Raw genomic sequence first — 26,896 nt, 5'->3', positions numbered from 1 at the left:
ACCAAAAGGTTGCAGGTTTGATCCCCGGTCAGGGCACATACCTAGATTGTGGGTTTGATCCCTGGCTGGAGCACATAACTAGAGGCAAGTGATTGATGTTTCTCTCTCACATCAATGTTTCTCTCTCTCTCCCTCCCTCCTTCATCTTCAGGTGAGGGGTTAAAAAAAATTATATTGAATTCAGCCCTGGCTGATGTGGCTCAATGGATGGAGCACCGGCCTGCAAACCATAGGGTTGCCGGATCAATTCCCAGTCATGGCACATGGTCCCCAGTGCAGGGTGTGTGAGAGGCAACCACACATTGATGTTTCTCTCCCTCTCTTTCTCCTTCCCCTCCCCCTCTTTAAAAATCAATAAATAAAATCTTTAAAAAAAAAAGAAAAATGAGTTCAACAGATGACAATGGGCTAATTTCCCCCTACTTCAGTATAAGCCTAAAACGTGCCTCATAAATCAATTAGTAAATGATAAATAGTCAATAAACAGGAAAAAATGTTCAACTTTATTAACAAAAGAAATACACATTAAAGCAATGAGATCACATTTTACATATTAGACTAATGAACTTCTTCCCTCTCAAAAGTCTGGCATAAGACTTACAACTCCTCAGCATACATCTAGAAAATTTACTTAAAGCTCTTGTTTGGATTTAGTATGCAAAACAACTCCCAAATCATTGTTATCTCTTTAATTCTTATCATTTAAGTGAAAACTACCAATTAAATTCTTATAGGATTTCATGTATCCTTAAAAAAACAAAAATACCCAAAAAGTTCATGAAATGAAAAGGAAACAAAAGTTTCAAAAAAAAATCTGATTTTCAACATTGGTTGCCTCTAAGGAAGGGGCAAAGAGACACAGAGGTAGGAGGACTTTCCAATGTGTAGCTTTTGAACTTTGCAGCATGTGTAGTGACATATTTACCAAATGAATCAAATTAAAAAGTCTAGTAAGAATCTTCTATAAAAAGTACAAAGAAAAGCATGGTCTCAAATCCCAAGGGATTAAATCACACAGAACACGTGTATTCCTGGCAGCATCACGCGTATCGCGTCTCTCCCCAACACAATACCCAAGGGAACCTCCTGCAGTGTTTCATGGTAAACTATTTATTCTGGGGCAAACAGTCACTTTAATCACTTGGTATGGAAAGACACCACTCACACCTGCTGTTCCAATCCTCACTCCAAAGATATTTAGCATATTGTATTACAGGCCTCCCTAATACTACCATATTAGTGGAAAACCTTGAAGCCTGGAAAGCATATTATGTGGAAACAAATATTTCTATCAGCTAGGTCATACTACTAAGGCTACAGATATCATTATGTAATAAATACCTTGTCATGTCAACATCTATCAACCTGCTAGTGCCCAGTAACAACTTGAATAGCTTCTTAAAACAAATTTTAACCTGTTATCTCTAACAGTGTTTCCTAAGAAATGTTGTTAACATTATTTATTTTTAATGTAACAGCCGAAAATCAGGAAGGTAAAACCTCATTTATCACTTCACATATTACAGATTGAGAAAGACTAGTATCAGCTCTGTTAAATAAAATACTATACTACTATAAGTAAAAAAATGAGTAATAAACATAGTCTAAATTATAACTATGACATACTAAACTTATTTTAGGATAATCACTTTAGTCTTATTTATAGAGGCATTAATTTAGATATCAAAATGATAGGGTTTGCATTAATCATAATAAAAACTTGGTAAAAAGGGCAGAATTTTAAATATATATCAACAAGTTATACAGAGATTGCAAAATATTCAAATTATTCTATTCATTACTGACTTGAGTAATTGTGGTCTGCAAATACTTAGCTTAAATGCTATACTCAACCACACGACCTAAGTTTTATAAAATAAATCCAAATGAGACAAAACATTTTTAAGAATGGACTTACAGAGTATGTATCTGAACACATTAATGAATAAATCCTGAGTGATCATTCATTCGTCACCTCACGGACCAAGATTAAAATGAATATTAAACTCTCTGTAAGCAATCTAAGTAGAATAATCTAAAGTAACTAATTTTGGAAAAAATACTATAAATTATAAGTTATAACAATAAAAATTTGATTTCCATGTTAGTATTTAAAAAAACTTTATATGTGCTTTATACACCAACACTGCAGCACAGACTTAACATATTTTAAATGTTACCATTCTAAAAGCCTTATACTAGTAAAATCCTATTTTTAATACAAATAGTAAAACAAATTTAACCAAATTCCTTTGTCACACTGTCAGTCATAAAACACTCTGAGCTATCATCCACATTCCCACTTCGCCTCACCAGTGAATGGAAATAACTGAGAGGCTTCTACTCGTGACTTTTCTAATTTAGCTACCCTGGGAACAACTTGTAAAGCAAATTAGTACAGGTCAAAACACGGGCAAGGCTGAGCTAATCAGAAACTGACAGCCGCGGCACAAACAAACTAAACTGTAAGGTTCCAAATGATCCACTGTCATTAATAGGAGTTTTGAGTGGCCCCAGGAAGACACTCGCTACCTTGAATCAGGGTGAATCACACTTCCACAAGATTTGACTTACAAGATAAATGGCAAAAGGTATAAAAGTTGGTCCCAGGCTTAGTTAATCTATAACTTTTAAAGACAAACATGTTTAAAATCAACTAAAGGTATTTTAAGTGCTATTGTTTTCATCTTGTTCAAGTTTCCACTAAAATAATTTATTGTGAAAAAGCATGTGCATTTCCCTTACGTGGTAAAAATAGAACACATTAACTAACACTCACTGAGCTCCCTCCTAACTCTGTGCCAGAAAAAAGTCCAGGTGTATTAATACAAAATCTCACAATCCACACAAGACCTCTGAGGTCAGTTATATTGGCCTCGTTTTGCTGACCAGTTAACTGAAGGTCAGAGAGCTTTAGACGCAGTAGCACAAAATTAAATGTTTTTGGTGGCATTACCAAAAAATAGTAACATACTATAAAAGATGAAGCCTAGCCAAAGTTCCAAAAGCAGTTTTCTCTGACACAGTAAAATGAGCTTTTACGGAGTATATTCATTTTACATATGCAAGAAAAACACGCTCATGTTTGAGTGCCTAGTTATAGACTGCACTGATCCACTGAATAGTATCACCCACTCTTACTCCCTAAAAGATACTTTTAAAAAAATCGCAAAATATCAGCACTCATTTTACTTAAAAATTTAATTTGTTGATGGTTATAAAAAAGTAAAGTCTCTGAAATCACCCACAATTCAATTAAGTTAATTAATTTTAACCTTCATTTAACAACTTGGCAAGCTAATCCTCTAAAAAACAACGAGTTAGTCGCTGTCAGTGCAACAAAATCAATTCTTAATTTATAACACATACGAATTTTTAAAAAGTGAGTATGCTGTTTTTCTTTAAGCAAGTTCTTCAATAACTCAATCTCAAAACAAATAACACCCAGAACTGTCAGAAAGTTTAAAGTCTGTATGGAAGTCTGACAACCAACGATTTAAAGAACTATATTCATCCGGACGGGTGCCTTTTCTACAATGGGCCACGCTATTGAGACACGGAGTCAAAGCACCTCTACCTAATATACAGAGGCAAACCCAGGGGAGCTGCCAAATTGAGGAGACAAAGAAATACAGCCCAAATGAAAGAACAGAATAATATGCCCAAAAAAGAACTAAACAAAATGGAGAGAGCCAACCTACCAGAGGCAGAGTTCAAAACACTGGTTATCAGGATGCTCAAAGAACTCATTGAGTACGGCAACAACATAAAGGAAGAAATGAAGGTTACACTAAGTGAAATAAAGAAAAATCTACAGGGTACCAACAATAAAGGAAAGGAAACTGGGATTACAAATCAGTAATTTGGAACATATGGAATAAACATTCAATCAGAACAGAAAGAAGAAATAAGAATTTGAAAAAACAGGGACAGTATAAGAAGACTCTGGGACATCTCCAAATGTGCCAACATCTGAATCATAGGAGTGCCAGAAGGAAAAGAGAAAGAGTAAGAAATTGAAAACTTATTTGAAAAAACAATGAAAGAAAACCTCCCTGATTTGGTGAAGGAAATAGACATACGACTTTAGGAAGCACAGAAAGTCCCAAACAAGTTGGACCCAAAGAGGACCACGCCAAAACACATCATAATTAAAATGCCAAAGGTTAAAGATAAAGAGAGAATCTTAAAAGCACCAAGAGAAAAGCAGAATTACCTACAAAGGAGTTCCTGTAAGTCTATCAGCTGATTTACCAAAAGAAACTCTGCAGGCAAGAAGGGACTGGCAGGAAGTATTCAAAGTGATGAAAAGCAAGGACCTACAACCTAGATTACTCGCAGCAAAACTATCACTTAGACTTGAAGGGAAGATCAGAGTGCTTCCCAGACAAGGTAAAGCTAAAGGAGTTCATCATCACCAAGCCATTTTAAATGTTAAAGCCATGGAATGATAAAGGGTCTTATTTAAGAAAGAGATCAAAACTATAAACATTAAAAAGGCAACACATTCAGAACTATGAACAACTGAACCTAAACAAACAAACAACCCCCAACAAACTAAGCAAACAACCAGAACAGGAACAGAATCATAGGTATGGAGATCATTTAGGGAAGGGGGAGAATAGGGGAAAAAGTGCAGGGATAAAGCAGCATAATTGGTAGGTACAAAATAGGCAGGGGGAGGTTAAGAACAGTATAGGAAATGGAGAAGCCAAATAACTTAAACATGCAACCCATGAACATGAACGGGGTGGGGGGGGATTGCCGGAGGGAAGGGGGGGTACCAGTGGAGGGGAGCAAAGGGGGAAAATTTTGGAAGAACTGTAATAACATAATGAATAAAATATACTTAAAAAAAGACCTTTAACTATATAGGAGCTTTTGTATTGGTTGGCAAATGGTGATGCCCTGTAAGTTTTAAGTTAAATTTCTTCAATTTCTTAATACAGGAAGACAAAAGCTGCATGATGGATGAAAGATATAATCACTTTCATATGAAATTATGAATGTAATTTCAAATAGTATAATTTTAAATATGTACTACTTCAGACCCTCATCCAGATGGTAAATGGCTAGCACATTAACAAGCAGTGCACAAGCCTGATACTTAGAATTCAAATAAAAAAACACAGATATATATTAATTTTAAATGTTTTTAATATATTATAAGTAAGGCATACATTTTAGCAATACCAAGACCTTAAGAGAGACCATGATAGGGGGCGGTATTTACTTTTTAAAAAGTTTATACACTATGATTGTTTAGAAATCCTCAACAACTATACTTTAAATTTAAAGGCATTAGTAAATTATTTATCTCCAGAAGGGAATGTTTAAAATTACACTAAGAATTTAAATTGTTTAATAATTTTATATCTTAAAAGTTGAACTGCTTTCATCAGAAAAACTTCTTTACAGGAATGATACCAAGGGATGACATATAAAAAGCCCTCAGGGAGGAATAAGGTGGAAAAGAATAAACATCATGCACAGTAATTTCAAACTTTTCAGTGGAGAAGTAAACCTCATAGCTCTTTTAATTACAGAAATAAAAACCGAAGCAAAGGGAGAAGAAACTCAACTAGTAATTTCATTTTTATCAAATATAAACACTAGTGATTAAATGCCACAATCCTAAAAATAAAGATGGCCTACCTTAGAGGCGATCCACTTGATAAGAACCAAGGCCAGACACCAGATCAAAGTAATTCCCATTGGATCAATCAAAAGCTGGCAGCATAATCTCCCTTCTCCCTCATCGAGCAATGAGCAAGAAAGGCTCGTTAGGAGTTAGAGAATAACCAGCTGTCCTCAGGCGGAAGAGAGGGGACACTGACTGCCTTGAACCTCAAGCAGCTGCCTTCAAACAACAATCACCTGACTCCTCCGAGAATGTGCTGCCAGCCAGCCTTCTTACCCAGCGCGTGCTTAATGCCACAGCCCAGGGTTGGGGGAGAACAGCGTCAGTAACAGTGGAAGAGGAAAGGGCGAAACCATGGTAAGGACAGGCCTAACAGCCTCACAAATGGAGACAAAACAGGTCTCAGGCCAGCCTCACACTCTTTTACAATGTTCACACGAAGGGCTTTAAAACAACTTTCAAACAACGTTTGGCAGTACTAAAAATTTTCTCATTTCTTTCACACAGACCAGCTTCACAGATTTAATGCCCTGGAATTTAAAGGTATTAATGCATTTTATTCTATCTTTTCAACTTTAATACTGAATTTGTTCAACTTTTTAATTTCCTTTAGAGCCACGATTACTGTAAGAATGTTAGAGGCTTTCATAAATACTGTCTGTGCTATTTAACATTACCATTCACTCATTTGGAACTTATTAACAAAGGCCAGTTGAACAGTACATTTTCAAGCATTTAAAAGTACACTATTTCCAAACCCTAACTGCAATCTAGCTTATACTACAATATTATTGGTACATGTCTCCTCTTGGCCATGAGGGGGCTCTATAATAGCAAAGTGGGTCTGTATTCACCCATCTTCATGATGCAGAGAAAAAGCCTTTCGTGAAATTTTTATTCAAGTATTCAGCAAGTATTTATTAAGCTATTACTATGTACCACTCCCTGTGCCAGACGTAGACGCCAGGAGCATAGCCATTGTGTAAAAACAGACATGGCTCCTGCCCTTGTGAAGCTTACAGTTCAGTCAGTCTACAGTATCAAAGCCTGCAATTGTACCAAGTGCAACGAAGCTGAGATATTGCCAGCAAAGGACCTAAAAACTGCCAACAAAGCCTGGCTATGTCCTAGTTAAGAGGTGAGGTACTTTTTTGAAATGTCCCTGAGCTGTAATAAAGGGACAAGGTATGACGGCTAAAGAGCAGACAAAAGCAAGTACAGTGAATAGAAGAAACTGGAAAACAGGAAGGGAGGCTAGAATGCAGAAAAGTAGAAAGCCAGAGTGGAGGCCCCATAAAGGTGATCTGTCTTCACCCTGAAAGCTAATCCCAAGTGCTGAAAAACTGTGGTTGGTTTTGGTCAAGTACAGCTCAGTGGGGTAGGGGCTGGGTAGGCAGTTAGGAGACCATCGCAAGAGGTCCAGGAGAGGGGTGATGGTCATCCGCATGGGTGGTGGGATGAAGAGAAGTGGACTGTCACTCATGATGAGACAAACCCATTTGCATGTCAATGGTACACAAATGATGGTTCTATAAAATTTGAACATAGCCCAAGTAGTTCAAGTGTAATGCTATTTTCACTGTCCAATCCTCAGTATGAAGTATTTATTTAAAAGAAAACTAAACACTTCCGGCCAAGATGGAGGCATAGGTAGACACACTGTGCCTCTTTGCACAACCAAAAGAAGGACAACAAAAATTTTAAAAACAAAAAACAACTAGAACTAACAGAAAATTGAACTGTATGGAAGTCCGACAACCAAGGAGTTAAAGAAGAAACATTCACTCAGACTGGTAGGAGGGGCGGAGATGGGCTGCTGGGCAGAGAAGACTCGAGGCAAAGCAGCGGCTGGTGGAAAGGGTGGTCCCACATTCTCATGCAGATAAACCAAGAGGAACAACTGGGGAGCGAGACAGACCTCAAACAACCCAGGGTTCCAGTGAGGGTACCTCAAAACTTCTGATTGAAAACACCTGTGGGGGGTTGCAGCGGCAGGAGAAACTCCCAGCCTCACAGGAGAGTTCGCTGGAGAGACCCACAGGGTCCTAGAAGTACACAAACCTACCCACCTGGAAATCAGCATCAGAAGGGCCCAGTTTGCTTGGGGGTAGTGGGGGAAGTGACTGAAAACTGGCAGAAAGAGGAGCAAGCAGCACTGTTTCCTCTTGGACCCCTTCCCCACAGACAGCACCACAACACAGCAATGTGGGTTGCCCCACCCTGGTGAACACCTAAGACTCCGCCCCTTATTATGTAACAGGCCCGCAGAGACAAAAAAGAAAAGAAAATGGCCCAAATGAAAGAACAGATCAAAGCTCCAGAAAAAATACAACTAAGCAACAAAGAGACAGCCAACCTATCAGATGCACAGATCAAAACACCGGTAATCAGGGTGCTCACAGAAATGGTTGACTATGGTCTCAAATTAGAGGAAAAAAATGAAGGCTATGAAAAGTGAAATAAAGGAAGATGTACAGGGAACCAACAGTGATGGGAAGGAAACCGGGACTCAAATCAATGGTTTGGAGCAGAAGGAAGAAATAACATTCAACCAGAATAGAATGAATAAACAAGAATTCAAAAAAAATGAGCAGAGGCTTAGTAACCTCTGGGACAACTTTAAACATTCCAACATCTGAATCACAAGGGTGCCAGAAGGAGGAGAGGAAGAGCAAGAAATCAAAAACTAATTTGAAAACTTAATGAAGGAGAACTTCCCTAATCTGGCAAAGGAAGTAGACTTTCAGGACATCCATAAGAAAGCACACACCAAGGCACATCATCATTAAGCTACCCAAGATTAAAAATAAGGAGAGAATCTTTGAAGCAGCAAGAGAAAAGGAGACAGTTACCTAAAAAGGAGTTCCCGTAAGACTGTCAGCTGATTTCTGAAAAGAGACTTTGCAGGCAAGAAGGGGATGGAAAGAAGTATTCCAAGTCACAAAAGGTAAGGACCTACATCCAAGATTTCTCTATCCGGCAAAGCTATCATTTAGAATGGAAGGGCAGATACTGTGTTTCCCAGATAAAGTCAAGTTAAAGGAGTTCATCATCACCAAGCCATTATTAAATGAAATGTTAAAGGGACTTGTCTAAGAAAAGGAAGATCAAAAATATGAACAGTAAAAATGACAACAAACTCACAACTATCCACAAATGAACATAAAAAAAAGAGAAAGAAAAACAACAAAAACAAAAACTAAGCAAACAACTAGAACAGGAACAGAATCAGAGAAATGGACATCACATGGAGGGTTATCAGCAGGGGAGGGGGAAGGGGGGGAAGGTACAGAGAATAAGTAGCATAAATGGTAGGTAGAAAATAGACAGGGGGAGGTTAAGAATAGTATGGGAAATGTAGAAGCCAAAGAACTTATATGTATGACCCATGGACATGAACTAAAGGTGGGGAATGTGGGTGGGATAGGGTGTACAGGGTGGAGGGGAATAAAGGGGGGGAAACAGGACAACTGTAATAGCATAATCAATAAAATAATTTAAAATTATTTTAAATTATATTTATTTAAAAAATAAATAAAAGTTAATTCCAGACCTGTCAAAATGAAGCATAAATTAAACTAATAGAAAATAAATAAATAATTTCCAAAATTGAAGTCATTCATGTTAATCCTTGCACAAATCGAGATAAATTTAATTTTGTCAGGAAATTAGGTGTGACAAATGAGATTTTCAGGGTCTGTGATTACTCTCCGTATTCCAGTGAGGCTGCACGGACCAAACTCAGAAGATGCCCCTGAACAGGACAGGGTGTCCATCAGCCCCATTCTCAGGAGACATGCTAGTGGCTCGTGTGTAAAGGGGCGTGGAGCCTGGGCCAGTGGCTAAAATGGGCTCAAGGTCATTATCTGCTGCTCTTTCCTGTGTTGCACACTCCAAATTAACCCACTAGACTATGATGCCTAGTCCAGGAATATTTCCCTTCCAATGAGCTGCTTCAAAAGTCAGGTTTTGAGAAGCAATCAAAATGTTCCTATTTTTGGTACAGTACTTAAACATTTTTATAAATGACTTTTTGGTTAGTGTTGAGCTCAAAAATCTGTGCTTTCTTTTAGTTTAAAAGAAAAAGATTGAACAGAAGAAGAGGCAAAGAATAAGAATTGAGACATGGAGGGAAAAAAGTAAGAACAGCAGTCCTATAAGTTCTTTTAAATGAATTTCTGTCGAGATCATGTCCACCAGTCAAGAGCCTGGGCTTATTTCCTAGCTTTACCGCCAAGAGCTGAGTGACCCTGTACAAGTCACCACCTCTCTGGGCCTTATTTTCTTCCTCCTCACAGGAGTTAAATAACAGCTATAAAAGAATACCTAGCTCTCAATAAATCAGAACTGAATCACAATTAAATACTGAAGACTTAAGAATAATGGCCTAACCCACACTAGCTTCACCCCAACTCTAGGCTTAATTGCAATCACAGGGGTGCAGGAGGGGAATTTGCTCTGTGCTTGTCTGGTGTGCCCTGAGAAATCTTTCCTGAGCCCCAGTGGGACCCAGGTCTTGGCTTTCATTTTTCACACTGGTGAACAGGCCCCCTCGGCAGCCTGTTCTTAAATTTCTACTATATTTCTAAGACTGAAATACAGAGCTAATCAAGACACTATCCTCCCAGATCACAAAATTTCCTATTTGAATAGAAATAGCTATTGAGTTTATGCCTAAAATCAAAGATTCTTAACTGCTAATGGCACATTTCTATCACTCAAATCTTACAAAAATCTCAGGCAGCAGTTTTTTAAAAAATATACTTAAATTTCTTAATGGCATGAACCTAATGGGTTTAAAACTCATCCTTATTTTGAGATATAAAATACTACTAATTTATCTTGATAAGTTACAAGGCTTCCCTGAATAACAAAAATTTCTGTAAGATGAAAAAAAAACAAACGTTGTTATTCAACTAGTGTAAATACTCCTTTATAATATTATGTGTATTGGAAAATTCTCCTAAAAATTAATGTTTCCAGATCGAATCTATATACTTTATTATTCCATAAAGAAATACCTTTTTATATAGATTTTATTTTTTAAATTTACTGATTTTTTCTTTAGAGAGAGAGAAGAAGGGGGGGAGGAGGGAGAGACAAGATACCAATTTGTTATTCCACTTAGTCATCGGTGATTCTTGTATGTGCCTTGACCAGGGATCAAATCCACAACCTTGGTGTATCAGGACAACACTCTCACCAACTGAGCAATCTGGCCAGGGCAAGAAATAATTACCTTTTTATGCCAATAACAAATGTATTCTTTTATATTAATTTTTTTCACCTGCCAAAACCTTCTTAGTTAAATATGTAAAAGGGTAGCAACAACAACAAAAAGCACTTGACAGTACTAAAAAAATTAATGCACAGGATACAGCTAAACTTTCCAAAACAGAATTTGATACTGTAACAAGTAAGTATAAAACTTTCACCTTTCTGGAGCTTATAAAACTAATACCTAAAAATTGAAGCATTAAAAGCAGACCTCACTATTTTAGGAGTGTGTGTGATCGATAGAAAGAAAAGGTATGACTTTGATCACTGTCTTAAGAGAAGTAATCCAAGCGCAAGTTTCATCCCGGGGCTTTCTGCCACCCACAGGACACCTGTCAATCTTGGCAACAGTCTTTAGCTATCCATACAGAGACTCGGCATGCCCCTCTCTTGACCAAATTAGGCCGCCCTCATCTGCATTGACATCAGTGTCTGTGATTTTGGAATCTCCTTGACGGAGACAGCCTACCCCAGAGTTCTTTATACAAATGTGGTGCCTGAGAAAACAAAAAACAAATTCATAATAGAAAATGTGAACACTATAGCCAAAATTCTCCAATTGGGCTTTTATCATTTTGAATTCCACCACTTTTAATAAAAATTATAAATCAGGGTGAATTTTTTGGTTCTTTTACTAAAAATCACATGTCAGGGATTTTTATTTTTCAAATGCTTCAAAAGTCAGGGTTTGAGAAGCAATCAAAATGTTCCTATTTTTGGTACAGTACTTAAACATTTTTATAAATGACTTTTTGGTTAGTGTTGAGCTCAAAAATCTGTGCTTTCTTTTAGTTTAAAAGAAAAAGATTGAACAGAAGAAGAGGCAAAGAATAAGAATTGAGACATGGAGGGAAAAAAGTAAGAACAGCAGTCCTATAAGTTCTTTTAAATGAATTTCAGGAAGTAAAACTGCAAAAATTTTGATAACTTTGAAAACAAAAATTATTTTAAAACTAAGGAAACATGGGAGTTTTACAAGTTAATTAAGATCTTTGTGTCATACTCATCTGGAGCCCTGAATTAAGTTTTCTGTTATACAGCATCCTGTATTTGATGGCAACAGATATGTGATTAGCTCCAGTGGAAAGGAAGTAATAAAACCACCTTAACGTTTTACAAACAATCAAGTCTTCTGGACCAGAAAACTACATATGGTGATATTAAAAAGAACTTATAGACTTGCTTCTCAAAAACCACTGTTCATAATATTTTTTAAATTATGGAAAAGCAGAAATAGTCAATTTTCAGAAGGAAAATAACAGTCGTGTAGATTCCACAACTGTAGAGTTTGGACTTAAAAAGTGGCATACAATGTACATAATGTAAACATGAGGCCTCTAGCACAGCGGTCCCCAACCTTTTTGGCACCAGGGACTTGTTTTGTGGAAGACAATTTTTCCACCAGACCAGGGTGTGGGGGATGGTTTGGGGATGATTAAAGCACATTACTTTCCAGCTCACCTCTTGCTGCGCAGCCTGGTTCCCAACATGCCCGGACCAGTACCGGTCCACAGCCTGGAGGTTGGGGACCCCTGCTCTAGTATATATATATACACAAGGAGAATGTCGCAGACACAGGACACCTGAATTTCAGCAAAGCTGCACACAGTTTCTGGTGACCTCCTTAGGAACAAAACAGAGCAATGTGAGCCCGACACTACAGGTAGGCAGACTCCTAGCTGACTGAGCAAACATACCCAGCAATTAAGTACTTGATATCAAACTAGTGGAAGAATTCCAACGGTAACTCACAGAACCTTGCTTTTGACCTTGTCTTGTTTCAGTTTATTTATGGGGTGCAGATCCAACAAATGCGTATCAAATCTGCACATAAAACACGAAGGGTAAACCAGCATGCTTAATTACAACATAATTAAAAAAAACTGCATTTTGATATAAAATAAACTGCATCATGAAGAACAATGGAAATGGGTTTTTAAAGTTCCCTTAAAAAAAAAAAAAAGCCGATGAAAGGTAGAACGGTTGCACTCTAAGTCAGTAAGAGGCAGTAAGTAAAGGCAATCTTACAGGCACCGAGTCAGTGGCCAGATCAAGAATGCTCCGCTGTTGTCCAGACAGGCAACAGTGATAAGACTGAGCTCAGTTCTGAATATTACACGGGAAGATGCACCACGTTTTGAAATGCAGATGAAGACAATACATAAGGAATAGTTTTACAAACTTAGATGCTTTAGGCAAAGAAATAAAAAGAGGGACATAATAGGTGTTGAAGTGTGGTAAAATAAAATAACCCAAGAAGTTAAGCTTTATTCTGTGAAATTACAGATTGGAAGTAGGACCAATGGGCAAAAGTCTGACAGCATGACTCAATATTATTTTCTAAGAACTTTGTGCAATCAAAACCATGTAAATTAAAAGGAGCTGCCTCAAACTAGCCTCTGTCTAGGAGGTTGTAGGGCAAGCTAAAACAAATGACCTTCAAGGTCTCTGCCAATTCTAATAATCAAAGAAGCCTTTCTAGGAAAGCTGCTGTTACTAGAGGCTTTCAATGGGGAATGCTTCCACCATCACTCCCCACAGACCTAGCACACTGACCCCCTCAAATCTACTAGAACTAAGTGGTTACTGGCATTTACCTTAAAAGATATTTTTTAAATTTTTTATTTTTTTACTTTGTATTTTTAATTTTCACATGAGAATTTTACTAGAGAAAATCAGGAGTATATAAACAAATAAAACACAAATTGACACAGCCTAGAATAAAAACGCCTGAGAGATAAAAGTACAAATTCAAGCTTAGACATTTAGGAACTCACATTTGTTGATGAGATCACATTATTTCCCCACAACTCAGCTTCCTCGTTTATGGTTTAGAGTCATGATCAAGTAAGGCTATAAATAAATATGTGTATATAAACATACAAATATGTAAAAATTCTATATACAGTTAGTACTGTTGAAAAAACTGATGTTCTTTTCTTAATTTCTTTCAATCACGTGAGGTTCTCTTGAGATTTCGCTTATATTTCTGCTTATACATATCTTCACTGAACTTCTCCCTCTTTTCAAAAAACCATTGATTTACCTGTTTTTCTGTCATGTTAAATTCAAATGCAAGCGCTAGATACCTCTTTTTGTGGGGCATTTGTTTAACTTAACCTTTGCTCAGGGAGTGTCCAGGAGGGTTTGACTAACCTTTTTTCCGGATGTTCTTCCTCATTTTCCATTGTTTCTTTTCTCCTCCTCTTGTTCCTTTTCCAGATTCTCTTTTATATCAGTTTCTTCTTCTTTTTCTCCTTCTCCTCTCCACTTTTTTTCCCCCCCCTTATATCATCTTCACTATGATCCCTATTTGATTGCTCTGGATTTTGCCCACAAGGCATAAAACTGGTTGTTTCTGTATAGCAAGATATGAAGTATCAGAAGCTTGTGAAGTATCAAGAGCTCTCTCTATCTTGAATAAGCTTCTTCTCACAGCTTCCAAGACGTTATCCTTCCCTGAGTTTCCGTCTGTACCAATGGCTACTCCTTCAAAGTTTTCTCTGCTTGTTTGTTCTCTTTCTACTTTGTATTTTTTTTATTGGGGTGACATTGGTAAAAGGTACCTTTCAAATGAGAACTATTAAGAGGGCAGGAAAAAAACTTTACCTCTAAAAATATTACAAACAGACCACTACTTGTGGGTAAAATATATTAAAATATTTATAACATCAATATTGATACTAAAGAAGAAAAATAACATGTAGAGATTGAACAAATTAGGAAGAAAAATTCTGAATAAGGATGGCAAGTGTCAATAACTGCTTCCCTCTCCAACCAATCGGTGTAGAAGCACCAAATAATTCTGAAGTATACTTGAGGCACACTGAATTGAACAGTGCTATTGCATCTCTATGTACAGTATTACAAAACAGAGAGGTTTTGAGATCTCTGGTGTGTTAGGCGAAAGGGATATAATGTAACTGAGACATAGTCCTCCCCCTCCTCACACATCTCAGGTTTTAGTGGGGGCTCCACACAACTATGGTAGTAAATAATTACAACCACAAGCAAATGTAAGATGTTACGAGTACCAACTATGACACAACCCAAGATTTGGTGGCATCCAGGAAGACTACTAGGAGAAAGTCACTTGCACTCTAAGTGATTTGACCCTTAAATGATGCTAAGAGTTTGCCATACAAGAGCAAGGAAAAGAGCTCCTAGAAGAAAAAGCAGTATGTACAAACATCATAAATAAGCAAATCATGGCCAACTACAAATATGAACAAGGTTCAATAAATGATATGGTAACTGGTACTAGACTAGCCATCCATCATGAACTAGAGAGCTAGGCTTTCTGTATGAAACACACAAAACACTGTTTTCAGATATAAGACAAGTAGTACAGGACGCGGATCCCTGAGAGGAATAAAAAACAAGGTGAGTCCTGTAACTGCCCAGGTTTCTTCTTGAAAAGTTTCCAAACCCAGAAGCAGAGTGGAGTAACATCCAGGAGGACAGCGGTTTCACAAGCAGAGGACACAGAGACTGGATGGAGTTCAGTGAGGCTGAGGCACTAATTTGCAGGGCTGAGTTACCAGAGAGGGAGGAGCTGTGAAGATAATGGTTTCCCAAGCCTGAAAGTGAGTCCCCTGAGTCTTAGGCTGAATACTAAGGGTAGGCATATGTAGGATGAGAGTCTATTAGGTCAGGAAAAGAACATCTACCGGGGAAAAAAACTATTATACAGGAGTTGGGAGACATTTGAGTCCACCTACAGTTGATAAATACAATATCTAGCCCTGGTTGGTGTTGTTCAGTGGACTGCTCACCGGACTGCAAAGCAAAGGGTCGCTGGTTCAATTCCCAGTCAGGGGACATGCCTGGGTGGCAGGCCTGATCCCAAGTGAGGGGCGCACGAGAGGCAACCACACATTGTAGTTTCTCTCCCTCTCTTTCTCCCTCCCTTCCCCTCTCCCTAAAAATGAAGAAAATCTTTATTTAAAAAAAAGAAAGAAAAAAAATACAATATCTAAAATAAAGAATCCCAGCTGGGCTTAGCATCAGACTAAACACTACAGATTAAGAGATCAACAGATATTACCTAAACATTTTCCAAATTTGATGATAACTATCAATCCAGATGTCAAGAAGCTCAATGAACCCCAAATAGGGAAACACAAAGAAAACCACATCAAAATATATCACAATAAAAACTGCTGAAAACCAACTGATATCAAACCAGGCAAAGGTATTACAAAAAAGAAAACCAAAGACCAAATCCTTTATAAACTCAGACACAAAGATTTGAAAGAAAATATTAGTAAATCAAATCCATATACAGGATACACATTATATAGTATAAATAAATATATACATAAGGTCTGTCCAGAAAAAGTCTGGCCATTGTTAATATAATGAGAACAATTGGTGCCCTGGCTGGTGTGGCTCAGTGGATTGAGTGCCAGCCTGCGAACCAAACGATCACCAGTTCAATTCCCAGTCAGGGCACATGCCTGGGTTGCAGGCCACGTCCCCAATAGGGGGCGTGTAAGAGGCAACCACATATTGATGTTTCTTTCCCTGTCTTTCTCCTTCCCTTCCCCTCTCTAAAAACAAATAAATAAAATCTTTAAAAAAGAGAGAGAGAAAACAGTTTGTGTGACATCTGGCAGCCAAGGAGAGTGGACTGGAATGTGCATGAGTGGACAATGCCAACCACATTGTACTAGTCAGTGGGGGCGGTAAACGCTGTTGAATGAGCATATGTACTGTGTGGCCATTGCATTCAAAGTGACTGAGCAAATACAGCAAATAATCTGCATCAATTTTTGTGTTAAGCCTGAACATTCGGCTTAGAAGGCCACAGCTATGACAACTGGTGATTGGCAGCTTCATCATCAACATGCCTGCTCATGCATCATGTCTCATGCAGAGATTTCTGGCAAAACATCAAAATCACCCAGGTGACTCAGCCCCCTGATAGCCTGTATTTTGTCACCCTGTGACTTCTGGCTTTTCCCAAAACTAAAATCACCTTTGAAAGGGAAGAGATTTCAGACCCTTGATAGTATTCAGGAAAATATGACAGGGCAGCTGATGGCAATTGGGAGAACTGTGTGAGGTCCTAAAGTACCTACTTTGAAGGGGACTGAGGCGTCACTGTCCTATGTACAATGTTTCTTGTATCTTGTATCTTCTTCAATAAATTTCTCTATTTTTCATAGTACATGGCTGGATACCTTCTGGACAGAACTTGTACACTGGCCGGGTAACTTTGTTGCTTAGAGCACTGTCCTAATACGCCAAGGTTGCAGGTTCAATTCTCCATCAGGGCACATACAACAATCAACCAATGAATGCATAAATAAGTGGAACAGCAAATCAGTCTTTTTAGCTCTCTCTCAAATCACTACTTTTTTTTTTTTAAAGATGAAGGTATGCAGGGTTAGAGTGAGCTCTAAATCCAATATAACTGGTGTTCTTAAGGGAAGAGGGAGATTTGGACACAGACACACAACTACACAGGGGAGAAGGCCATGTGAAAATAAAAGCAGAGATTGGAGTAACCTACCTGTAAGCCAAGGAATGCCAAAGACAGTTGGCAACCACCAGAAGACAGAAAAGGAAAGGAACGATTCCTTCCCTAGAGCTTTCAAAGACAGCATGGCTCTGCTGTCACTTTAATTTCTGACTTCTAGCCTTTACAACTGTGAGAGAATAAAATATCTGGTGCTTTAAGCCACCCATTGTGATAGTTTATTTGGCAGCCCTGGGAAACTATTACACACGATTATAGACTGTAAGGTTCAATACTATTAAGATATCAATTTTTCCAAGTTAATCTTTAATTCCAATTAAAATGCCAGCATGTTTTGTTCAAAATTAATTTTAAATTTACATAGAAACACACACACATAACCCCCAGAATAGCCAAGGTTTTTCTGGGAAAAAAGAAAGCAAGATTGGAGGATTTACACTACCTGATTTCAAGACTTGTTCTGAAGCTATGGTAATCCAGATGGTGTGTTACTTACATAAGGGCAGACACAGATCAGCAGAGCTGAATAGAGAGCTCAGAAACAGACCTACGCTTACATAGTCAATCGATGTTTGAAAAGGTACAAAAGTAATTCAAGGGTAAGTATAATCTTTTCAACAAATGGCACTGAAAAGACTATATAAACATGTAGGGGGGTGGAAATGAACCTCAACATGCAATCTCTTGCTGTACAAAAAAATTAACACAGATCGTATATCTAAACATAAAGGCTAAAATAATACAATTTCTAAGAAAAAGCATGAGAATATATTCATGATCTTGGGTTAAGTATAGATTTCTAGATACAAAAACATCAGTCATAAAAGAAAAGAATTTTATTTGGACTTAATTACAATTCAAAACTTCTGTTCTTTCAAAGATGATGTTAAAATGAAAAAACTACACAAAGTATTTGCATCATAAACCTGACAAAGGACTTGTAACCAGAATCTACCATACATATATGAAAAAATGTTCACAACCACAAGATACCAGTATACACCCACAAGAATGAGTAACAGTGAAAAGGCTGACAGCAATATCTAGTATTAACAAGGGTGTGGCGCAATCAGAACTCTCTGCAAATGAAACATGTCCAAAAAATTGACCTGAACATGAATGTTTATAGCAGCTTTATTCATAATAATCAAAGCTGGTAACTAGACAAGCATATGTGAACCGATAAACAAACTGTTGTATATCCATACAATGGAACACAACTCAGCAATAAAATAACACAAACTACTGACACATGCAACAACATGGATAATCTCAATAAACACCAGGCTAAGTGAAAAAAATCAGGAAGAATACATTCTGTATGATTCCATTTATATTAAGTTCTGGAAGAGACAAAACTAATCAATAGTGGTTGTCTGGGGCAGTGGCTGGGGGAAATTCATTGCAAATGGGCCCCAGAGAACGCTTTGGGGTGACTGAAGAATACAGTATCTGGATTGGCGTATTAATTATATGGGTGTACATATTTGTTAAAACTCAAACTGTGTATAAATTATACCCCAGTAAAGTTGAACTGTAGATTGACTCCATAAAAGAAACCACGGGCATCAGTCTACAAGAGCTCAGCAGGGCTACTGAGGACAGAATATGATGGACCATCATTCATTTGTAGAGTCACCACGAGTTGGAGCTGACTCAAAAGCATGTCACAGACACACTTAAGTTGAATTTCTAAGAGCAAAATCCATCCTCTGCCACCCGACAAAGGAAGTTTAATACAGTTAGAATGTAAAGTTGGGAGTGGCGAGGGGGTTGAGATTACAGGTGTAATAATGACTTTGTCAGCAGTTTTAAGGAGTCTGAATTGTAGACAAAGACCAAAAGGAAACCAGCGAAAAATTTTATTTAGGAAAAGTGATGCAAAAATTATATTTGGGAAGAAATACTTTGGGTCCCCATGTGTGGAAAAGATTAACACAGTGGAAAACTTCAGTCTTCAGGAGATCTGGCCTAGATTAGGGTAGTGGTCATGGGAATGGAAAAAGGTGATGTGGGATCCAAGAGATGATTTTCTTCAACATTTCAGGAGTTAAGTGCTCTGGGGATACTAAGAGGAAGTGTTTACTCAGCAGCTGGTCTTGTGCCCCCAAGGCCTTGAAAGATAGATGGACTGGAAAGAAGGATTTAGGAGTAATCCTCTATTAACCAGACCATATGGAGAGGCACCATTTCAGGTCCTTTGCCCATTTTTTAATTGGATTATTTGTTTTCTTGGTGTTGAGTTTTATTAAGTTATTTATAAATTTTGGATATTAACCCTTATCAGATGCATCAGTGAATAAAATATCCTCTCATTCAGTGGGTTGTCTTTTCCTTTTGTTGATGGTTTGCTTTGCTGTGCAAAAACATTTTTAGTTTGATGTAGTCCCATTTCTTTATTTTTTCTTTTGCTTCCCTTGCCCAAGGAGGTATATTAGAAAAATATTGCTACAAGAAATGTCCAAGATTTTACTGCCTATGTTTTCTTCCAGGATTTTGATGGTTTTGAGTCTAACATTTAAGTCATTAATCCATTTTACATTTATTCTTGTGTGTGGTGTAAGAAGGTGGTCTAGTTTCATTTTCCTGCACATATCTGTCCAATTTTCCCAACACCATTTATCAAATAGACTATCTTTAGCCCATTGTATATTTTTGCCTCCATCTGTCAAGATACCAATTGCATATTTCACAAAACTAGAATATTCCAAAAATTTACACAGAGCCACAAAAGACCCCAAATGGCAACTGAGAAAGACAAAGTTGGAGAAATCAATGCTACCTAATGTCAAACTAAATTACAAGGCCATAGTAATCAAAACAGCATGGGACTGGCATAAAAACAGACATACAGATCAATGGAACAGAATAGAGAGCCCAGAAATAAACCCACACCTTTATAGTCAAAAACACACAATAGGCTAAAGATAGCCTATTCAATAAACAGTGCTGGGAATACTGAACAGATACGTGCAAAAATATGAAACTAGTCCACCGTACCCCTCACACCTGTTAGAATGGCTATCATCCATAAATCAGCACACAAGTGTTGGCAAAGAAGTGGAGAAAGGGGAACTGTTGTGCTCTGTGGTTGGGAATGAGGACTGGTGCAGCCACTATATAAAGCAGTATGGAGTTACCTCAAAAAATTAAAAATGGAGCCCTCAGTCTGACTTGGTTGGGCATCGTCCCACAGAGCAAAAAGTCACTGGTTTGATTCTCGGTCAGGGCATATGCCTGGGTTTCAGGTTTGGTCCCCAGTTGGGGTGCATACAAAAGGCAACCAATAGATAGTTTCTCTTTCACATTGATGTTTCTCTCCCTCTCTTTCTCCCTCCCTTACCCTCTCCCTAAAAAACTAAATAAAATCTTTTAAAAAATTAAAAATGACTGCCTTATGATCCAGCTATTCCACTTCTGGAAATTTATCTGAAGAAACTTGATACACTAATTAGAACATATGCACCCCGATGCTCCTTGGCAGCATGATTTACAGTAGCCAAGATCTGGAAGTAGCCAAAGTGTCCACCGGTAGATGAGTCATAAAACCACTATGGTATATTTACAAAATGCACTACTACTCGGTTCTAAAAAGAAGAAAATTTTATCCTTTGCGACAGCATGGATGGTCTAGAGAACATTATGCAAAGTAAAATAGGCCAGTCAGAGAAAGACAAGTACCATATGATTTCACTCATATGTGAATTCTAATGAACAAACTGAACTAACAAGCAAAACAGAGAGAGACTCATAGGTAGACAGCAGGATGACAGCTCAGGGTAGTGGGGTTTGGGGGTGGAGGGGTTGAACAAAAAAGTAAAAAAGAGAAAGAACTTATGGATGTGGACAACAGATGGTGATTGCTGAGGGGGGAAGAGGGGAGGTGGAAGAGGGTAATGAGGGGGACAAACGGTGATGGAGAAAAATAAAATTAGAAAAAATAAAAGACCATATGGTAAGTAAGATTACTTAAAGAGAAAAGAGAAGAAGGTTGAAACTAAAATCTTTGGGCTCACAAACTGGAAAAGACTGAAGGATAAAAGACCAAAACTCACAACTGGTAACTATTCAAACTAAACAGCACACGTCCCATGCTATCTGTTTTTTCTTTCTCACACATCTATCCAAATAAAATTACTTTCCCTTATGGACCTGTAATAATCTTAAAACCAGTTAAGAAATAGCTTTGAACACAATACAAAAAGCAAGCGATAAAAAAAAGGTCAGTGCTCAACAAACGACAAACTGAATCTCCCTTTAGGCTTAAAGCTCCTTCCAGACCTAGAGAAAAGAAGTTTTGATTCAGTTCCTCCCCCCAATCTAAGCTCTTTTAGTTCCTTTAGAAGATGAAAGCAAGATATAGCAAATAGTATTAAAAACTCCTTCCTCCAGTCCTAACACACACTGATTTGGAGAAAGAGAAGAATAAACTGTAGCTAACCAAGACAAACCCTGTGTTCCTATTACTATTATGATTATTCACTAGGTGGCATGAATGAATAAATCTATCTAGGTGAGTAAGTCTAAGACCACTTGCATTTCCAACAGTGGACTAATCCTACCACTGAAAACAGCCGAAAATGCTGGAAAGTATCTACTGAAATGAGTAGACTCCATGAGTGGTAAGAAAATAAGGAACACTCGGGCAAAAACTAAGTAAAAGAAGGGATGCATAAAGGTAAGCAGAGTCTTTCACTTCGAGGTCAAAGCTTGGGTTCACCTCAGGGTTACATGGAACAAAAAAACACCAAAGCCCAGGGTCTGGCCAAAGTGCAGAGCACCTCCCAGGAACTATGACTAATGGGATACAATAAGCAATAATGATGACATTCCATGCTCATTTAAAAAAACAGCTTGAATCAAATTATGTGCAATTGGACAACCATCAGCTATAGCAGAATATGATACAAATTTATGCAGGCTGGCAAAAAGATTGGCATCTTTTGGAGTTGCTACCATTTTGATGAACTTAACCGCAAAGGCAATTAAGACTAATGCTACTTTAAGGAGCCCTAACTAGAACAATATATAAAAAGCAGTTTAGTAAGGTTCGGTAAAAAGAACTATTTTCTCTTAAATCAACACCATTTGTTTATATTTAATAAAACGAAGAGAGCATTAAGGATTCTGTACTTAGCATACATAATTATAATGCTTTGTTTAAAATAGAATAGACAAAGAATGAAAAAGGCAAAAAATAACTTTTAATATGCATTGAAGTACATGGTACTTCTTGTTCAAAAGAAATTCATTTATAATTGACACTCTACAAAGAAATGTAAAACTTAATTTATATCATCTTACATCAACAAAACTCTCTCCTCGCAAAAAAACATCTTCTTCATGGAGACAGAAAGTAGAATGAAGGACCAGAGCCTGGAGAGAGACGGGGACACAGGTTCCTGGGGACATCATGGGAAAGTCTGGGAGACAGACAGTGGCGACGGCTGCACAACTATGTGAATGCGCTGAATGCCACTGCATTGTACACTTAAAAATGGTTAAAATGGTAAATTTACGTTCGGTTCACTTTAGCACCATAAAAAATACATAGGAAAAATATTTTCGTCTAATTTTCCTTAAAGTTTGGAATTCCCTCAAGTCTCAAATTCATGCAAACAAATAATCCTCTTAAAATTGGACTGTGGGAACACAGGCTTTGGGTCATGTGATCAAGGAATCAAATCTGAGGTCTATTCTTTCTAACTATGGAATATCTACACAAGTTACACTCTAAAAGCCTCAGTTTCCTCCACCTCAATAATGGGAAAGCAGCTGGACACAAAGATACAGTAAGAACTAAAACAGAGTTATGGTACCATAAAGCTAATCCAGGATCATCAGCAGGTGTTCTTATCCAATTCTCTGACACATCCACATGAAGAGTCACTAACTAAAATTTACAAACCTTTAAAAACCACTAACTCCTTTTAAGCAGTGCTGTGATAATACATTCAGGCATATCAAGGACACAATTCAGATTCTTTAAGATGGCTTTCCCCCTCTACAGAGCAGACACTACTCAACCTAGCTCCTATTTAAATGTCTATAGTTTCTCTAAGTTACAATATGATGATACAGTCATGGCGTCTAAAACCGAAATCATTAACTTACCCATTAAGTTTGACCAGAATGCTCCCCTTCTCAAATTTTTGTCAGCTGTTACACAAATGAGTAATAGTCTGTTTTCAGTCCTCTGCATCAGTAACAGGCATGCATTTAACAATGTTAAACCAGTCAGAAATTTGCCCGAGTGGTTCAGGGTCTAAACCACAATCTTACTTTTTTAGGAGCTCTGATATGGCTGGCATAGGTGATATAATATATATAATCTTAAGTGTCAAAAATTTGCACACTCCTACATGATAGGAGGTATTCTTGTAATACCCTGTTATTGTGTGTATACTTTTAAATTACTATCATATGGGTTTTATGATGTTTTGACATCTTAAAAAACACTTTAAAAAAAGATTTTATTTACTTATTTTTAGAGAGAGGGGAAGGGAGAGAGAAAGAGAGGGAGAGAAACATCAATGCACGGTTATCTCTCGCGCACCCAAAACCAGTGCCTTGACCTGCAAGCCAGGCATGTGCCCTGACTGGGAATTGAACCGGCAACCCTATGGTTCGTAGGCCAGTGCTAAATCCACTGAGCCACACCAGCCAGGGCTTAAAAAAATTTCTTGCTGGGAAAAACTGTCCCTTCCTGAGTTAGCCAATTCTTATAGACAGCAAAGGGCCCAGCCAGGAGCCTACCCTTGATATGCAGACTAACCCATCCAGAGCCAGACCTCTATCAGACCCCGGCACCTAAAGAAACCTTAATCACCCCAGTGCCCAGTACCAGGCAACTAGGATCACTTTTATTGCCCAAAACCCACCAATATTATTCAAATTAGTCAATCCTAAACTGTTCACCCTGCCCTGCCTTTTCTGCTGACACCCCAACAGAAGTCACAGACTAATGCTTTCCCCTCGGCTCCTGTCTCCTGCCTCCTGACCACAGTGGTGTTTTCCCATGTGGCCCTGTACCGTGTGCTGCGCCTCCCGTCTCTAGGACCTGTGAGTATAATAAACCTTGTTTTTTTCCTGAGCCTCACCTGACTGACCATCTCATGAAAGAATACAACCCACATCCACTGATTAAGAAAACACAAAATACAACATTGTGAATTCAATAGTTATATTTAAATAATGCTTACTCGTTAATCACAATGGAATCTACTTATATTTGAAAAACACTAGTAACATGTATGAGATTTATTTTTCCAAGTTCATTACAAATACGTGTGGATTCATGAATCCCTTGCCCAACTCCTAGGTTCTCCTGGGACCTGCTATTATCAGTTGGGAACCACTGGCCAGAGGATAAGGTGAGGGGTGTGTGTGTATTTGCACACCCCTTCCACTTCCCCACCACACATACCCTTCTGTCAGAGAAATATCCATTCTCTGCACTATCATCTCTCTTTAAAAAAGCTGATAAAACTGGGGGGTAGAGGTGGGAGGAAGCTGATACACAAAAAACTGATAAGAAAAAAGCTGTATGACCAAGGTTAAAAGGACACACCGAAGAGCACAAAATATTTAACCCTCATCAAAAGTACAGACACAGCACCTACCGCACATTCTTCCCTACCCTATGGCGTATATCTTATTGCCAAGTAAATATGGAAAACCACTCACTATTTGGCCTTTATGGCACATGGCACAAATTTAACCCTATCCCATTTACACCCTATACATACCCTAATTCCAACCAAACTTTAATCACAATTTCCTGAACATAGTCTGAACACTGCTACTGCCACAGCTGTACCCGACTCAATTCCTCAACCTGAAATGAATTCCCTTACACTTGGGAAAGTCAAGTCAGTTTTAACACTTCCAACATGTGACTGTATAAAGAGAAAAATAAAATTCAGTCATTTTGATGGGAGAACTCAAAAGTGGGGAAATCTTAATTTAAGGTAATAGTTAATAAATAAGCCTAGTAGTTAATGCCTGTGAAAAGCTGTTGTTTCAGGAACCGCAGGCAGGCCTGCCCTGACCCCAGGAGACCATAAGCAGTCCCACCTCTGTGCCTCAGAAAGACTGCAAGCACATCAAGATGGTTTCTGAGCCACTGACCACCACCCAGGGTGAGAATGCTGCAGTTTTTAATCCAATTAACTTTTCCCTGAATTCCAAACCCCTTACCTACACTTTGTTCTCCTTATAAAAAGGGCCACTTTAAAATGGAATTTAAGACAGTCTGTTAGGGTACAAACCCACAGTCTTCTCAGATCGCTGGCCATCTGAATAAGGCACCCATAAAGATTCAATCCCTGTCTCTGCTTATTGGGTCTGGCAGGTGATAGACAGCCCAAACACCAGCTTTTCTGGTTTCAATTTTGGTCATCAGAATGGCTTATTTGAAGATCTACTGGGGCAGCTTAAGAAAACCACACTAAAATAGGCAATTTGACACACTGTAAGTTTTAATTCGTTCTGTGGATTAGAACCACTTAGATAAAGTACAGGCCATTTACAACTGATGAAGAAAAGAGACTGGGTTGGCCAAAATGTTTGGTTTTTTCCATACTTCATTCAAACAATTTTGTTAGATTGTATTGTGACAGCTGTCATATCAGTGTGCATTAAAAACTTATCAAAATTGGTCAATTTTTGTGTAGCCATTTTAATGCTGAAGAGGGACGAAGATAAAGTATAGTATACCAAAAATGTTGTGTATTATTTCAAGAAAGGTAAAAAAGCAACTAAAACACACACACACAAAGATTTGCACAGTATATGTAAAAGGTGCTGTGATCGAACACGTCAAAAGTGGTTTGTGGTGTTTCTTGGTACTATTGACGTTTTGGCCAAATGATTCTTTGCTGTGGGGCTGTCTTACGCATTGGGATGCTTAGCAGCACCCCTGGCCTCTACCCACTGGACGCCAATAGCGGGAGATAGCTGTCATAATCAAAATATCCAAATCAGTAAAGTTATTGGTGAAGATGAAAAAATGTGTCTTTTATTTTACCAAAAACACTAAATGGACTTTTTGTCCAACCCAATATTTAAAGAGTTTGTTTAGAACCTGGAATACAAACTGCGACAACAGTGGCTATGTTTGTGTCAAGTACAGCTGATTTTGAAGTTATGGCTCCTGTTCACTGAAAAGTGTCTAATGTGCTGTACAGAAAACAATTCTGAAAATCAGACAAGTGAACATTTCATTGGGAGGCAGATATCACTCTATATATTTAAAAATGGTTTTTATTCTATCATTATACTTTACAACTTATATGAGTCTGTGTCAACAAATAAAGAACTGAGGCTATAAAACACATTAAAAGTTTATTTGGGGTATTAAAGGATTCAAATCTAGGAGACACAGATTCTGGGTAAGACCTGAAATGTGCTCCAGGAGACAAAGAAAGCTGCAGCTTATAAAGGCAAAAACCACAAACTGGAACAAAGAAATCGTTCTTACTGGCAACTTAACG

General features: G+C 38.0%; 1 protein-coding gene across 4 annotated transcripts in view; it reads right to left on the bottom strand.

Moving 5' to 3' along the window:
* PDE7A (phosphodiesterase 7A) overlaps positions 1–26,896 on the bottom strand; it is a 111,270-nt gene that overhangs the window by 55,855 nt on the left and 28,519 nt on the right. Inside the window, exon 1 of one of the 4 annotated variants that reach the window (XM_053929706.1) lies at positions 5,656–16,201. The exons of the other annotated variants lie outside the window; for them this stretch is intronic. Within the exon in view, the coding sequence (XP_053785681.1) occupies positions 5,656–5,715 (60 nt within the window). The 5' untranslated portion in view covers positions 5,716–16,201. Of the gene's footprint in view, positions 1–5,655; positions 16,202–26,896 lie in introns of those variants that run through there. 4 annotated transcript variants of the gene reach the window in all.

This window comes from Desmodus rotundus, chromosome 8 (genome assembly GCF_022682495.2).
Source record: "Desmodus rotundus isolate HL8 chromosome 8, HLdesRot8A.1, whole genome shotgun sequence".
In the NCBI taxonomy this organism is placed as follows: domain Eukaryota; kingdom Metazoa; phylum Chordata; class Mammalia; order Chiroptera; family Phyllostomidae; genus Desmodus; species Desmodus rotundus.
The sequence above is the reverse complement of the archived record's forward strand: the minus strand, read 5'-3'. Positions and strand labels throughout refer to the sequence as shown.